Below are 16,450 nucleotides of genomic sequence, written 5' to 3'. Positions count from 1 at the left end.
CAACATGCACATGTTATATTTGAATGGCTGATCAAGGCTGATGGCATGGAGTATGAGAAAGCAGCCGTGGAACGAAGCCAAGCAGAGAGACGTGGATTGAATGTGAATGGACACACAAGTAGTCTTATCACAGCTAGCTTCCATCTGCTAACATAAACGCCCAATAAGGCCTAACAGTGGTGCACTTTGTGTGGAGTGGATGTTATCTCATCCACCTGTAGAGGAATAGGAGTTGTGTTTCTGAAAAGCTATCTGGCCTCTCTCTCTCTCTCTCTCTCTCTCTCTCTCTCTCTCTCTCTCTCTCTCTCTGTCTCTCTCTGTCTCTCTCTCTCGCTCTCTCTCTCTCTCTCTCTCTCTGTTTCTCTCTCTCTCTCTCTCTCCCTCTGTCTCTCTCGCTCTCTCTGTCTCTCTCTCTCACTCTCTCTGTCACTCTCTCTCTGTTTCTCTCTCTCTCCCTCTCTCTCTCTCTCTGTCCCTCTCTCCCCTCTCTCCCTCCCCCTCTCTCTCTCCCCTCTCTATTTCCTCTCTCCTCCCTCAGGTCTACTCCACAGTTCTCCAGACTCCCTGGCTGACTCATGGTTCAGGGTGAAACACAGTAGGGACCAGCTGTACGGTTCTCCCCTCTACCAATCCTATGAGGAGTCGGACCTGGACCTGAGCCGCTCGCTGGGGGTTCACGCCCTCATAGAGAACATCGTCAGCTTCATCAGTGGAGACGTGGGAAACACCCCCGCCTTCAAAGAGCCTGAGGAGAGCATGTCTACTAGTCCACAAGGAACCATGCTGGCTATGGAGCAACAACAGAACAGAGCTGAGGTGAGAACCATCCTGGTCATAGATCAACAACAGAACCGGGCTGAGGTGAGAACCATCCTGGTCATAGATCAACAACAGAACAGAGCTGAGGTGAGAACCATCCTGGTCATAGATCAACAACAGAACAGGGCTGAGGTGAGAACCATCCTGGGTATAGATTAACAACAGAACAGGGCTGAGGTGAGAACCATCCTGGTCATAGACCAACAACAGAACCGGGCTGAGAACCATCCTGGTCATAGATTAACAACAGAACAGAGCTGAGGTGAGAACCATCCTGGTCATAGATCAACAACAGGGCTGAGGTGAGAACCATCCTGGTCATAGATCAACAACAGGGCTGAGGTGAGAACCATCCTGGTCATAGATCAACAACAGAACAGGGCTGAGGTGAGAACCATCCTGGTCATAGATCAACAACAGAACAGGGCTGAGGTGAGAACCATCTTGGTCATAGATCAACAACAGAACAGAGCTGAGGTGAGAACCATCCTGGTCATAGACCAACAACAGAACCGGGCTGAGAACCATCCTGGTCATAGATCAACAACAGAACAGGGCTGAGGTGAGAACCATCCTGGTCATAGATCAACAACAGAACCGGGCTGAGGTGAGAACCATCCTGGTCATAGATCAACAACAGAACAGAGCTGAGGTGAGAACCATCCTGGTCATAGATCAACAACAGAACAGGGCTGAGGTGAGAACCATCCTGGGTATAGATTAACAACAGAACAGGGCTGAGGTGAGAACCATCCTGGTCATAGACCAACAACAGAACCGGGCTGAGAACCATCCTGGTCATAGATCAACAACAGTACAGAGCTGAGGTGAGAACCATCCTGGTCATAGATCAACAACAGGGCTGAGGTGAGAACCATCCTGGTCATAGATCAACAACAGGGCTGAGGTGAGAACCATCCTGGTCATAGATCAACAACAGAACAGGGCTGAGGTGAGAACCATCCTGGTCATAGATCAACAACAGAACAGGGCTGAGGTGAGAACCATCCTGGTCATAGATCAACAACAGAACAGGGCTGAGGTGAGAACCATCCTGGTCATAGATTAACAACAGAACAGAGGTGAGAACCATCTTGGTCATAGATCAACAACAGGGCTGAGGTGAGAACCATCCTGGTCATAGATCAACAACAGGGCTGAGGTGAGAACCATCCTGGTCATAGATCAACAACAGGGCTGAGGTGAGAACCATCCTGGTCATAGATCAACAACAGAACAGAGCTGAGGTGAGAACCATCCTGGTCAAAGATCAACAACAGAACAGGGCTGAGGTGAGAACCATCCTGGTCATAGATCAACAACAGAACCGGGCTGAGGTGAGAACCATCCTAGTCATGGATCAACAACATATACAGGGGGTACCGGTACAGAGTCAATGTGTAGGCTATATACAGGGGGTACCGGTACAGAGTCAATGTGGAGGCTATATACAGGGTATTACGGTACCGAGTCAATGTGGAGGCTATATACAGGGGGTACCGGTACCGAGTCAATGTGTAGGCTATATACAGGGTATTACGGTACCGAGTCAATGTGGAGGCTATATACAGGGGTACCGGTACAGAGTCAATGTGGAGGCTATATACAGGGTATTACGGTACCGAGTCATCTAGGACTAATGTGTGTCAATGTTTTCTCCAGCTGCGTCTGGAGGCTCTACACCAGATCGTGGTGCTGATCTCTGGGATGGAGGAGAAGAGTAGCCAGGCTGCAGGAGGTGGTGGGAGCGGACCAGGAGGTCGACCCAGCCCCAGCGTCGCCTTCCAGTCCTCCTCCCTCCTGACCTCCGTCAGGTTACAGTTCCTGGCTGGATGTTTCGGTCTAGGGACCGTGGGCACCGGGGGACTGAAGGGAGAGAATGTCCAGCTACACCACTACCAGGTACAGGGGACTAGGGAGAGAGTGTTCAGATACCGGGGGACTAGGGAGAGAGTGTTCAGGTACGGGGGGGACTAGGGAGAGAGTGTTCAGGTACGGGGGGGACTAGGGAGAGAGTGTTCAGGTACGGGGGGGACTAGGGAGAGAGTGTTCAGGTACGGGGGGGACTAGGGAGAGAGTGTTCAGGTACTGGGGGGACTAGGGAGAGAGTGTTCAGGTACTGGGGGGGACTAGGGAGAGAGTGTTCAGGTACGGGGGGACTAGGGAGAGAGTGTTCAGGTACGGGGGGGACTAGGGAGAGAGTGTTCAGGTACGGGGGGACTAGGGAGAGAGTGTTCAGGTACGGGGGACTAGGGAGAGAGTGTTCAGGTACGGAGGGGACTAGGGAGAGAGTGTTCAGGTACGGGGGGGACTAGGGAGAGAGTGTTCAGGTACGGGGGACTAGGGAGAGAGTGTTCAGGTACGGGGGACTAGGGAGAGAGTGTTCAGGTACGGGGGGGACTAGGGAGAGAGTGTTCAGGTACGGGGGACTAGGGAGAGAGTGTTCAGGTACGGAGGGGACTAGGGAGAGAGTGTTCAGGTACGGGGGGGACTAGGAAGAGAGTGTTCAGGTACGGGGGGGACTAGGAAGAGAGTGTTCAGGTATGGGGGGGACTAGGGAGAGAGTGTTCAGGTACGGGGGACTAGGGAGAGAGTGTTCAGGTACGGGGGGACTAGGGAGAGAGTGTTCAGGTACGGGGGATCGAACCCGATTGCATTAACATGTTACCAGTGTCTGTCTGTCTGTCTGTCTGCCTCATAATGATGTTGTGTTGGTTCAGGACAGGATGTCTGTCTCATAATGATGTTGTGTTGGTTCAGGACAGGATGTCTGTCTCATAATGATGTTGTGTTGGTTCAGGACAGGATGTGTGTCTCATAATGATGTTGTGTTGGTTCAGGACGGTGTTAACGCAGCCAAGCGGAGCCTGCAGATGGACATCCAGACAGCCGTACATAAGATCTACCAGCAGCTGTCTGTCACGCTGGAGAGAGCCCTGCAGGCCAACAAACATCACATAGGTGAACATCACATCATTACAAAGCAGGGTTCTCCTATACAGGTCCTGGAGAACAACTGTGTGTGCAGGCTTTCGGTCCAGCCCTGCAGTAACACAGCAAGTCTGCGCAACCAGTAGTTCTTCAGGACGTAGTTGAAGACCACCGCTATAGAGTAACTCCCCTTTCCCTCGCTTGCCTCTCACCGTCGTCTCCCTCTCTCTCCCCCGTCCCGATACGGAAAGACACATTTCAGTTGACCTCATTCAGTTGGACAACTGACTCGGTATCCCCCCCCCCTCTTTTTTCCCCCCCTTTCCCTCGTTCCAGAGGCCCAGCAGCGCCTCCTGCTGGTGACAGTGTTTGCCCTGAGCGTGCGTTACCAGTCTGTGGACGTGTCCCTGGCCATATCCAGTGGCCTCCTCAACGTGCTGTCACAGCTGTGTGGCACAGAAACCCTGCTGGGACAACCACTCCAGCTGCTACAGAAACCAGGGGTGTCTCAGCTCAGCACTGCCCTGAAGGTAGCCTCCACACGACTACTGCAGATACTGGCCATCAGCACCGGGTAAGACAGCGGCTCTCTGCACTAACAAAACTGTTAATACATGTTACGTATGTGTGTCGTCAGATGTGTCGTGTCTGGTTTATCTATAGGGCCGGTTTCCCGGGTCCAGATCAAGCCTATTCATGGATTAAAAAAGGGACTTTCAATTTGAGATTGTCCTTCGAGTATGATTCTTAGTCCTGTAGGAGGCGCAACCATGAAACCCTACCCACAAAGATGCATGTTTCTGTCTCTGTGTGACTGACTTGTCTCCGTGTCTCTGTGTCTCTGTGTCTTTGTGTCTCTGTGTCTCCGTGTCTCCGTGTCTCTGTGTCTCCAGGACGTACGCAGACAAGCTAGGACCCAAGGTGGTCCAGTCCCTGTTGGACTTGCTGTGTAGCCAGCTGAAGAACCTTCTGTCCCAGGCAGGAGTCAGCCTGCTCACTGCCGACCCAGGGAAGAACCAGGAGAACCAGGACAAGAAGTCTGAGGATGGAGCCGACCCAGAGAAGACAGACTTCAGAGGTGGGAGGAGGACTGTGTGTCATGCAGCATTGACAGGAAGTCTCTTTGGATCAAGTAATAGTGCTATTTGAACAATGAGTTAATACATTAGGAGGATTGGAGGATAATACATTAGGAGGATTGGAGGATAATACATTAGGATTGGAGGATAATACATTAGGAGGATTGGAGGATAATACATTAGGAGGATTGGAGGATAATACATTAGGAGGAGGATTGTCTGCCAGGATGGGTGGAAGAGTGATGGAAAGGTTACTAGTGATTTGGCTGACTGGAGTCGGTTGATTGGCTTGATCGTTTTTTTTTTTTTCAAATAGATTTTTCCGGGAACTTCTAAAGTATTGTCAATACAGATGGTAGTGGTGAAGTGGCATAAAGATGGCCGTGTTCAGACATGACGTCATTGTTTTGAAACAGCACCCTGTAGAGCTTCACTCTGTAATATGATGTTGTTGTGTTGGAGTGGAAACAGCACCCTGTTGAGCTTCACTCTGTAATATGATGTTGTTGTGTTGGAGTGGAAACAGCACCCTGTAGAGCTTCACTCTGTAATATGATGTTGTGTTGGAGTGGAAACAGCACCCTGTAGAGCTTCACTCTGTAATATGATGTTGTGTTGGAGTGGAAACAGCACCCTGTAGAGCTTCACTCTGTAAAATGTTGTTGTGTTGGAGTGGAAACAGCACCCTGCAGAGCTTCACTCTGTAATATGATGTTGTGTTGGAGTGGAAACAGCACCCTGTAGAGCTTCACTCTGTAAAATGTTGTTGTTGTGTTGGAGTGGAAACAGCACCCTGTAGAGCTTCACTCTGTAATATGATGTTTTGTTGGAGTGGAAACAGCACCCTGTAGAGCTTCACTCTGTAATATGATGTTGTGTTGGAGTGGAAACAGCACCCTGTAGAGCTTCACTCTGTAAAATGTTGTTGTTGTGTTGGAGTGGAAACAGCACCCTGTAGAGCTTCACTCTGTAATATGATGTTGTGTTGGAGTGGAAACAGCACCCTGTAGAGCTTCACTCTGTAAAATGTTGTTGTTGTGTTGGAGTGGAAACAGCACCCTGTAGAGCTTCACTCTGTAATATGATGTTGTGTTGGAGTGGAAACAGCACCCTGTAGAGCTTCACTCTGTAATATGATGTTGTGTTGGAGTGGAAACAGCACCCTGTAGAGCTTCACTCTGTAATATGATGTTGTGTTGGAGTGGAAACAGCACCCTGTAGAGCTTCACTCTGTAAAATGTTGTTGTTGTGTTGGAGTGGAAACAGCACCCTGTAGAGCTTCACTCTGTAATATGATGTTGTGTTGGAGTGGAAACAGCACCCTGTAGAGCTTCACTCTGTAAAATGTTGTTGGAGTGGAAACAGCACCCTGTAGGGCTTCACTCTGTAATATGATGTTGTGTTGGAGTGGAAACAGCACCCTGTAGAGCTTCACTCTGTAAAATGTTGTTGTTGTGTTGGAGTGGAAACAGCACCCTGTAGAGCTTCACTCTGTAAAATTTTGTTGTTGTGTTGGAGTGGAAACAGCACCCTGTAGAGCTTCACTCTGTAATATGATGTTGTTGTTGGAGTGGAAACAGCACCCTGTAGAGCTTCACTCTGTGACATGGTGTTGTTGTGTTGGAGTGGAAACAGCACCCTGTTGAGCTTCACTCTGTAATTTGTTGTTGTTGGAGTGGAAACAGCACCCTGTAGAGCTTCACTCTGTAATATGTTGTTGTTGTGTTGGAGTGGAAACAGCACCCTGTAGAGCTTCACTCTGTAATATGTTGTTGTTGTTGTTGGAGTGGAAACAGCACCCTGTAGAGCTTCACTCTGTAATTTGTTGTTGTTGGAGTGGAAACAGCACCCTGTAGAGCTTCACTCTGTAATTTGTTGTTGTTGGAGTGGAAACAGCACCCTGTAGAGCTTCACTCTGTAATATGTTGTTGTTGTGTTGGAGTGGAAACAGCACCCTGTAGAGCTTCACTCTGTAATATGTTGTTGTTGTTGTGTTGGAGTGGAAACAGCACCCTGTAGAGCTTCACTCTGTAATATGTTGTTGTTGTGTTGGAGTGGAAACAGCACCCTGTAGAGCTTCACTCTGTAATATGTTGTTGTTGTTGTGTTGGAGTGGAAACAGCACCCTGTAGAGCTTCACTCTGTAACATGGTGTTGTTGTTGTTGTTGTTGATGTGTTCCATAGCGTTGGTGCGTAAGCAGCACACAGCAGAGCTTCACCTGGGAGACTTCCTGGTGTTCCTGAGGCGAGTCGTCTCCTCCAAGGCCATCCAATCCAAGATGTCTTCTCCAAAGTGGACAGAGGTGCTGCTCAACATCGCTGCGCAGAAATGCTGCTCAGGTACGGTCCAATCAAATGTATTTGTACAGTTAAAATGCATTATGAAAATCACCGGTCTGTACTTGTAAGTTTAGATGTTTCTTTACATCGACTTGAATATAGGTTAGATATGCCCCAGCACAGACAACCATTTAGTATACATCCTGACCGACGTCAGGTCAGAGGTAGTAAGGACTTACATTAAAGGCCCCATTTAGTATACATCCTGACCGACGTCAGGTCAGAGGTAAGGACTTACATTAAAGGCCTCCATTTAGTATACATCCTGACCGACGTCAGGTCAGAGGTAGTAAGGACTTACATTAAAGGCCTCCATTTTCACCAGTGTCTTCCTGTCGTTATGTTATTTCTGTCAAAGGTCAGGTCAAAGGTCAAAGGTCAGGTCAAAACGGATGAAGGTTTATTTGAATCGTGTCTTAGCCCGTTCATTAAACGCTTTTTTAAAACTTTCAAACTCACACGAGTGCCTGGCTTTTGGGAATTTGTTTAATGTCGCTTAGCAACTAATTTGAGTTTTTAATTTTGCTTTTCAATGACACAAGTGTTATTGTTGTTGGTCTGTAGGAGTCCCTCTGGTGGGCAACCTGAGAACTCGTCTCCTGGCCCTTCATGTTCTGGAGGCTGTGCTGCCTGCCTGCGAGGCCAGTGTAGAGAACGACCAGATGACACAGGTACTGGAGCTGTATGCAGAGTGAAGCCTCTCAAAATTGACCCACTGGTGAGGTCCTAATAGGAGGATTTGATGAGGTAACTGGTAAAAAGGTGAGGTCCTAATAAGATGATATGATGAGGTAGCTGGTAAACAGGTGAGATCCTAATAGGAGGATTTGATGAGGTAGCTGGTAAAAAGGTGAGGTCCTAATAAGATGATATGATGAGGTAGCTGGTAAACAGGTGAGATCCTAATAGGAGGATTTGATGAGGTAGCTGGTAAACAGGTGAGATCCTAATAAGATGATATGATGAGGTAGCTGGTAAACAGGTGAGATCCTAATAAGAGGAGTTGATGAGGTAGCTGGTAAAAAGGTGAGGTCCTAATAGGATTTGATGAGGTAGCTGGTAAAAGGTGAGGTCCTAATAAGAGGATATGATGAGGTAGCTGGTAAACAGGTGAGGTCCTAATAAGAGGATTTGATGAGGTAGCTGGTAAAAAGGTGTGGTCCTAATAGGAGGATTTGATGAGGTAGCTGGTAAAAGGTGAGGTCCTAATAAGAGGATTTGATGAGGTAGCTGGTAAAAGGTGAGGTCCTAAAAGGAGGATTTGATGAGGTAGCTGGTAAAAGGTGAGGTCCTAATAAGAGGATATGATGAGGTAGCTGGTAAAAGGTGAGGTCCTAATAAGAGGATTTGATGAGGTAGCTGGTAAAAGGTGAGGTCCTCCTCTAGGTGGTGGAGCGTCTCTTCTCCCTGCTGGCTGACTGTATGTGGGAAGCTCCCATCGCCCAGGCCAAGCACACCATCCAGATGAAGGAGAAAGAGCAGGAGCTGAAACTACAGGTACAGGACTACTCATAATGCTCTCTATCACTTCTTCTTACTGTTATTATTCTTTCTTTTTCTTTCTTTCTTTCTTCCTTCTTCTTCTTCTTCTTCTTTCTCTTTCTTTCTTTCTTCCTTCTTCTTCTTCTTCTTCTTTCTCTTTCTTTCTTCTTTTTCTTTCTTTCTTCCTTCTTCTTCTTCTTCTTCTTCTTCTTCTTTCTCTTTCTTTCTTCTTTTTCTTTCTTTCTTCCTTCTTCTTCTTCTTCTTCTTCTTCTTCTTTCTCTTTCTTTCTTTCTTCCTTCTTCTTCTTCTTCTTCTTCTTTCTCTTTCTTTCTTCCTTCTTCTTCTTCTTCTTCTTCTTCTTCTTCTTCTTCTTTCTCTTTCTTTCTTCCTTCTTCTTCTTCTTCTTCTTTCTCTTTCTTTCTTCTTTTTCTTTCTTTCTTTCTTTCTTCTTCTTCTTCTTCTTCTTTCTCTTTCTTTCTTCCTTCTTCTTCTTCTTCTTCTTTCTCTTTCTTTCTTCCTTCTTCTTCTTCTTCTTCTTTCTCTTTCTTTCTTCCTTCTTCTTCTTCTTCTTCTTTCTCTTTCTTTCTTCTTTTTCTTTCTTTCTTTCTTCTTCTTCTTCTTCTTCTTCTTTCTCTTTCTTTCTTCCTTCTTCTTCTTCTTCTTCTTCTTCTTCTTCTTCTTCTTCTTCTTCTTCTTTCTCTTTCTTTCCTCTTTTTCTTTCTCGTTCTTCTTCTTTTTCTTTCTTTTCTCAGACTTTTTCTTATTATTATTTTTTTATTCTACTTTGTCTTCTTGTCTGTGAATTAACTGGCTCGCAATCTGACTAACTGATTCATCCGTCTGTCCCCAGGGTGAGGAGGAGGATGAGAACCTTCCCATCCAGGAGGTGTCGTTTGACCCGGAGAAGACTCAGTGTTGTGTGGTGGAGAATGGCCAGGGTCTGACCCACGGCAGCGGGGGGAAGGGATATGGACTGGCCTCTACCGGCATCTCCTCTGGGTGCTACCAGTGGAAGGTACAGTACATCTCCTCTGTGTGCTACCAGTGGCATGTGTAAACACGCCTACTGTCCCGTTGCTAACGTTTGAGGGGAAATGGCATGTGTAAACACACCTATTGTCTTGAATTGAAGCCATTCTGACTGGTGGTCACCTGTAGCCGCTACATCTTCAGTAATGAGCTCCCGTTCTGCTGTCTTCATTAATGAGTTCCCGTTCTGCTGTCTTCATTAATGAGTTCCCGTTCTGCTGTCTTCATTAATGAGCTCCCATTCTGCTGAGTCTTCAGTAATGAGCTCCCGTTCTGCTGTCTTCAGTAATTAGCTCCCGTTCTGCTGTCTTCAGTAATGAGCTCCCGTTCTGCTGTCTTCAGTAATGAGCACCCGTTCTGCTGAGTCTTCAGTAATGAGCTCCCGTTCTGCTGTCTTCATTAATGAGCTCCCGTTCTGCTGTCTTCAGTAATGAGCTCCCATTCTACTGTCTTCAGTAATGAGCTCCCGTTCTGCTGTCTTCAGTAATGAGCACCCGTTCTGCTGAGTCTTCAGTAATGAGCTCCCGTTCTGCTGTCTTCAGTAATGAGCTCCCGTTCTGTTGTCTTCATTAATGAGCTCCCGTTCTGCTGAGTCTTCAGTAATGAGCTCCCGTTCTGCTGAGTCTTCAGTAATGAGCTCCCGTTCTGCTGAGTCTTCAGTAATGAGCTCCCGTTCTGCTGTCTTCAGTAATGAGCTCCCGTTCTGCTGTCTTCAGTAATGAGCACCCGTTCTGCTGAGTCTTCAGTAATGAGCTCCCGTTCTGCTGTCTTCATTAATGAGCTCCCGTTCTGCTGTCTTCAGTAATGAGCTCCCATTCTGCTGTCTTCAGTAATGAGCTCCCGTTCTGCTGTCTTCAGTAATGAGCACCCGTTCTGCTGAGTCTTCAGTAATGAGCTCCCGTTCTGCTGAGTCTTCAGTAATGAGCTCCCGTTCTGCTGTCTTCAGTAATGAGCTCCCGTTCTGTTGTGTCTTCAGTAATGAGCTCCCGTTCTGCTGAGTCTTCAGTAATGAGCTCCCATTCTGCTGTCTTCAGTAATGAGCTCCCTTTCTGCTGTCTTCAGTAATGAGCTCCCGTTCTGCTGTCTTCAGTAATGAGCTCCCTTTCTGCTGTCTTCAGTAATGAGCTCCCGTTCTGCTGTCTTCAGTAATGAGCTCCCGTTTCCTGTATCTCATAACATTGTGTCTTTGTTTGTTTCTACCTGTAGTTCTACATTGTGAAGGAGAACCGTGGGAACGAGGGGACGTGCGTCGGGGTGTCCCGTTGGCCTGTCCATGACTTCAACCACCGCACCACGTCAGACATGTGGCTGTACCGGGCCTACAGCGGGAACCTGTACCACAACGGAGAGCAGACCCTCACCCTCTCCTCCTTCACCCAGGGAGACTACATCACCTGTGTGTTGGACATGGAGGCACGCACCATCTCCTTCGGGAAGAACGGAGAGGTCAGAACATAAAGCTACTGTCAGTTTGAGACACCAGAGTGCCCCCCCCTAGAGACACCAGAATGCCCCCCCGCCAGAGACACCAGAGTGCCCCCCCCAGAGACACCAGAGAGCCCCCCCAGAGACACCAGAGTGCCCCCCCTTAGAGACACCAGAGTGCCCTCCCCTTAGAGACACCAGAGTGCCCCCCCCTAGAGACACCAGAGTGTTTGAGACAGTCTCTGCTGTGTTTACAGAAGCCTGTTATTGTTCTCCACAGGAGCCCAAGTTAGCCTTCGAGGACGTGGACGCCACAGAGCTCTACCCCTGTGTCATGTTCTACAGCAGTAACCCTGGAGAGAAGGTAAGACAACGCTGAACATAGAACCTAGTTCAACCTAGAATCTAGTTAAACCTAGAGCCTAGTTAAACCTAGAGCCTAGTTAAACCTAGAACCTAGTTAAACCTAGAACCTAGTTAAATCTATAACCTATTTAAACCTAGAACCTAGTTAAACCTAGAACCTAGTTAAACCTAGAACCTAGTTAAACTTAGAACCTAGTTAAACATTGAACCTAGTTAAACATAGAACCTAGTTAAACATATAACCTAGTTAAACCTAGAACCTAGTTAAACCTAGAACCTAGTTAAACAGAACCTAGTTAAACCTAGAACCTAGTTAAACAGAACCTAGTTAAACCTAGAACCTAGTTAAACATATAACCTAGTTAAACCTAGAACCTAGTTAAACCTAGAACCTAGTTAAACAGAACCTAGTTAAACCTAGAACGTATTTAAACCTAGAACCTAGTTAAACCTAGAACCTAGTTAAACCTAGAACCTAGTTAAACCTAGAACGTATTTAAACCTAGAACGTATTTAAACCTAGAACCTAGTTAAACTGAACCTATTTAAACCTCAACTGTAAGGTCTGTTCAAGCTACTCGTCAGATTGTTCTATCTTGCCACTGTTAGTTCGGTCTTTATTACCTTACGCCTGTCATGTTTTTAAGTTATTCAAAAACAACTTGTAACTTCACGAGAACTCAGTTGGATAAAGTGATTGTTTGATGATGAAGGTGAGGATGAGCAGGAGTAATCAGGTACCCCGAACAGACATCAAAACCTCTCATCTTCAACCAGAGATCACATTTGTTTTCAAATACTATAAAACTGTTTGGTGGAATGTGCTTTGTGGGAAGTGACATTTTACCTCCCCATTTAAAAGCAAGAAAGAAAAAAAAAGAATTGTCTTAAAATTATTTTGGAATAATTACGTCCCGTCTATTTTCAGCTTGTGCTACTTCGGGAACTGCTTGTGCGGCCCCTCGAGTGGCGCAGCGGCCTGGTTCGATTCCAGGCTGTATCACAACCGGTCGTGATTGAGAGTCCCATAGGGTGTGGCGCACAATTGGCCCGGCGTCGTCCAGGTTAGGGTTTGGCCTTTTGGTAGGCCGTCATTGTAAATAAGAATTTGTTCTTAACTGACTTGCCTAGTTAAATAAAGGTAACCCACCTAAACATAGACAGGTTAGTTAGCCTAGCCTATAACCCGCCTAAACATAGACACGTTAGTTAGCCTAGCCTATAACCCGCCTAAACATAGACAGGTTAGTTAGCCTATAACCCACCTAAACATAGACAGGTTAGTTAGCCTAGCCTATAATCCACCTAAACATAGACACGTTAGTTAGCCTAGCCTATAACCCATCTAAACATAGACAGGTTAGTTAGCCTATAACCCACCTAAACATAGACACGTTAGTTAGCCTAGCCTATAACCCACCTAAACATAGACACGTTAGTTAGCCTAGCCTATAACCCGCCTAAACATAGACAGGTTAGTTAGCCTATAACCCACCTAAACATAGACAGGTTAGTTAGCCTAGCCTATAATCCACCTAAACATAGACACGTTAGTTAGCCTAGCCTATAACCCATCTAAACATAGACAAGTTAGTTAGCCTAGCCTATAACCCATCTAAACATAGACAAGTTAGTTAGCCTAACCTATAACCCACCTAAACATAGACAGGTTAGTTAGCCTAGCCTATAACCCACCTAAATATAGACACGTTAGTTAGCCTAGCCTATAACCCGCCTAAACATAGACAGGTTAGTTAGCCTAGCCTATAACCCACCTAAACATAGACAGGTTAGTTAGCCTAGCCTATAACCCACCTAAACATAGACACGTTAGTTAGCCGTGCCTATAACCCACCTAAACATAGACACGTTAGTTAGCCTAGCCTATAACCCACCTAAACATAGACACGTTAGTTAGCCTAGCCTATAACCCACCTAAACATAGACAAGTTAGTTAGCCTAGCCTATAACCCACCTAAACATAGACAGGTTAGTTAGCCTAGCCTATAACCCACCTAAACATAGACAGGTTAGTTAGCCTAGCCTATAACCCATCTAAACATAGACAGTTTAGTTAGCCTAGCCTATAACCCACCTAAACATAGACAGGTTAGTTAGCCTATAACCCACCTAAACATAGACAGGTTAGTTAGCCTAGCCTATAAACCCATCTAAACATAGACACGTTAGTTAGCCGTGCCTATGACCCACCTATACATAGACAGTTTAGTTAGCCTAGCCTATAACCCACCTAAACATAGACAGGTTAGTTAGCCTATAACCCACCTAAACATAGACAGGTTAGTTAGCCTAGCCTATAAACCCATCTAAACATAGACACGTTAGTTAGCCGTGCCTATGACCCACCTATACATAGACAGTTTAGTTAGCCTAGCCTATAACCCACCTAAACATAGACAGGTTAGTTAGCCTATAACCCACCTAAACATAGACAGGTTAGTTAGCCTAGCCTATAACCCACCTAAACATAGACACGTTAGTTAGCCGTGCCTATGACCCACCTATACATAGACAATAACCGTTAAAATACACAATAACATGAGTTTGTTAAAGACAGAGCGTATTGGCATCAGAATCGTTAAGCCTGAGGCCTTCTCACCAAACAGATGGTCTTGATTCATCAACATGCGCCGTTCCATGTGGAATCATCCATCCATTTAGAAAATATCAGACAACATCCTGAATAAACTACATCCGACGTCTGTGAATCAAAAAGAAGATAAATCAGGGTTACAAACCAACATTTTTCTTTCTTTCTTTCTATTTCCCCCAACTGGCCAAATTGCAGCTGTTTCTCTGTCTCCGGGTGTAGATATGTGTCTCACTGCTCCCTAACTCTCTGTCTCCGGGTGTAGATATGTGTCTCACTGCTCCCTAACTCTCTGTCTCCGGGTGTAGATATGTGTCTCACTGCTCCCTAACTCTCTGTCTCCGGGTGTAGATATATGTCTCACTGCTCCCTAACTCTCTGTCTCCGGGTGTCGATATGTGTCTCACTGCTCCCTAACTCTCTGTCTCCGGGTGAAGATATGTGTCTCACTGCTCCCTAACTCTCTGTCTCCGGGTGTAGATATGTGTCTCACTGCTCCCTAACTCTCTGTCTCCGGGTGTAGATATGTGTCTCACTGCTCCCTAACTCTCTGTCTCCGGGTGTAGATATGTGTCTCACTGCTCCCTAACTCTCTGTCTCCGGGTGTCGATATGTGTCTCACTGCTCCCTAACTCTCTGTCTCCGGGTGTAGATATGTGTCTCACTGCTCCCTAACTCTCTGTCTCCGGGTGTGTCTCACTGCTCCCTAACTCTCTGTCTCCGGGTGTAGATATGTGTCTCACTGCTCCCTAACTCTCTGTCTCCGGGTGTCGATATGTGTCTCACTGCTCCCTAACTCTCTGTCTCCGGGTGTCGATATGTGTCTCACTGCTCCCTAACTCTCTGTCTCCGGGTGAAGATATGTGTCTCACTGCTCCCTAACTCTCTGTCTCCGGGTGAAGATATGTGTCTCACTGCTCCCTAACTCTCTGTCTCCTGGTGAAGATATGTGTCTCACTGCTCCCTAACTCTCTGTCTCCGGGTGTAGATATGTGTCTCACTGCTCCCTAACTCTCTGTCTCCGGGTGTAGATATGTGTCTCACTGCTCCCTAACTCTCTGTCTCCGGGTGAAGATATGTGTCTCACTGCTCCCTAACTCTCTGTCTCCGGGTGTAGATATGTGTCTCACTGCTCCCTAACTCTCTGTCTCCGGGTGAAGATATGTGTCTCACTGCTCCCTAACTCTCTGTCTCCGGGTGAAGATATGTGTCTCACTGCTCCCTAACTCTCTGTCTCCGGGTGAAGATATGTGTCTCACTGCTCCCTAACTCTCTGTCTCCGGGTGTAGATATGTGTCTCACTGCTCCCTAACTCTCTGTCTCCGGGTGTAGATATGTGTCTCACTGCTCCCTAACTATCTGTCTCCGGGTGTAGATATGTGTCTCACTGCTCCCTAACTCTCTGTCTCCGGGTGTAGATATGTGTCTCACTGCTCCCTAACTCTCTGTCTCCGGGTGTAGATATGTGTCTCACTGCTCCCTAACTCTCTGTCTCCGGGTGTAGATATGTGTCTCACTGCTCCCTAACTCTCTGTCTCCGGGTGTAGATATGTGTCTCACTGCTCCCTAACTCTCTGTCTCCGGGTGTAGATATGTGTCTCACTGCTCCCTAACTATCTGTCTCCGGGTGTAGATATGTGTCTCACTGCTCCCTAACTCTCTGTCTCCGGGTGTAGATATGTGTCTCACTGCTCCCTAACTCTCTGTCTCCGGGTGTGTCTCACTGCTCCCTAACTCTCTGTCTCCGGGTGTAGATATGTGTCTCACTGCTCCCTAACTCTCTGTCTCCGGGTGTCGATATGTGTCTCACTGCTCCCTAACTCTCTGTCTCCGGGTGTCGATATGTGTCTCACTGCTCCCTAACTCTCTGTCTCCGGGTGTAGATATGTGTCTCACTGCTCCCTAACGCTCTGTCTCCGGGTGAAGATATGTGTCTCACTGCTCCCTAACTCTCTGTCTCCGGGTGTAGATATGTGTCTCACTGCTCCCTAACTCTCTGTCTCCGGGTGTAGATATGTGTCTAACTGCTCCCTAACTGTCTGTCTCCGGGTGTAGATATGTGTCTCACTGCTCCCTAACTCTCTGTCTCCGGGTGTAGATATGTGTCTCACTGCTCCCTAACTCTCTGTCTCCGGGTGTAGATATGTGTCTCACTGCTCCCTAACTCTCTGTCTCCGGGTGTAGATATGTGTCTCACTGCTCCCTAACTCTCTGTCTCCGGGTGAAGATATGTGTCTCACTGCTCCCTAACTCTCTGTCTCCGGGTGTAGATATGTGTCTCACTGCTCCCTAACTCTCTGTCTCCGGGTGAAGATATGTGTCTCACTGCTCCCTAACTCTCTGTCTCCGGGTGAAGATATGTGTCT

The 16,450-nt window shown here is 47.0% G+C and overlaps 1 protein-coding gene across 1 annotated transcript in view; it reads left to right on the top strand.

Moving 5' to 3' along the window:
- The window catches only part of LOC110527031 (probable E3 ubiquitin-protein ligase HERC1), a 241,573-nt gene that overhangs the window by 82,990 nt on the left and 142,133 nt on the right, over window positions 1–16,450 (top strand). The window contains exons 28-38 of the mRNA XM_036964527.1: window positions 539–816; window positions 2,482–2,721; window positions 3,660–3,780; window positions 4,087–4,324; window positions 4,644–4,828; window positions 7,015–7,170; window positions 7,735–7,841; window positions 8,557–8,667; window positions 9,504–9,668; window positions 10,889–11,128; window positions 11,388–11,471. Of these exons, the coding sequence (XP_036820422.1) occupies window positions 539–816; window positions 2,482–2,721; window positions 3,660–3,780; window positions 4,087–4,324; window positions 4,644–4,828; window positions 7,015–7,170; window positions 7,735–7,841; window positions 8,557–8,667; window positions 9,504–9,668; window positions 10,889–11,128; window positions 11,388–11,471 (1,925 nt within the window). The remainder of the gene's footprint in view (window positions 1–538; window positions 817–2,481; window positions 2,722–3,659; window positions 3,781–4,086; window positions 4,325–4,643; window positions 4,829–7,014; window positions 7,171–7,734; window positions 7,842–8,556; window positions 8,668–9,503; window positions 9,669–10,888; window positions 11,129–11,387; window positions 11,472–16,450) is intronic.

The sequence above is a fragment of the Oncorhynchus mykiss genome, chromosome 26, assembly GCF_013265735.2.
Source record: "Oncorhynchus mykiss isolate Arlee chromosome 26, USDA_OmykA_1.1, whole genome shotgun sequence".
NCBI lineage: Eukaryota > Metazoa > Chordata > Actinopteri > Salmoniformes > Salmonidae > Oncorhynchus > Oncorhynchus mykiss.
The sequence above is the reverse complement of the archived record's forward strand: the minus strand, read 5'-3'. Positions and strand labels throughout refer to the sequence as shown.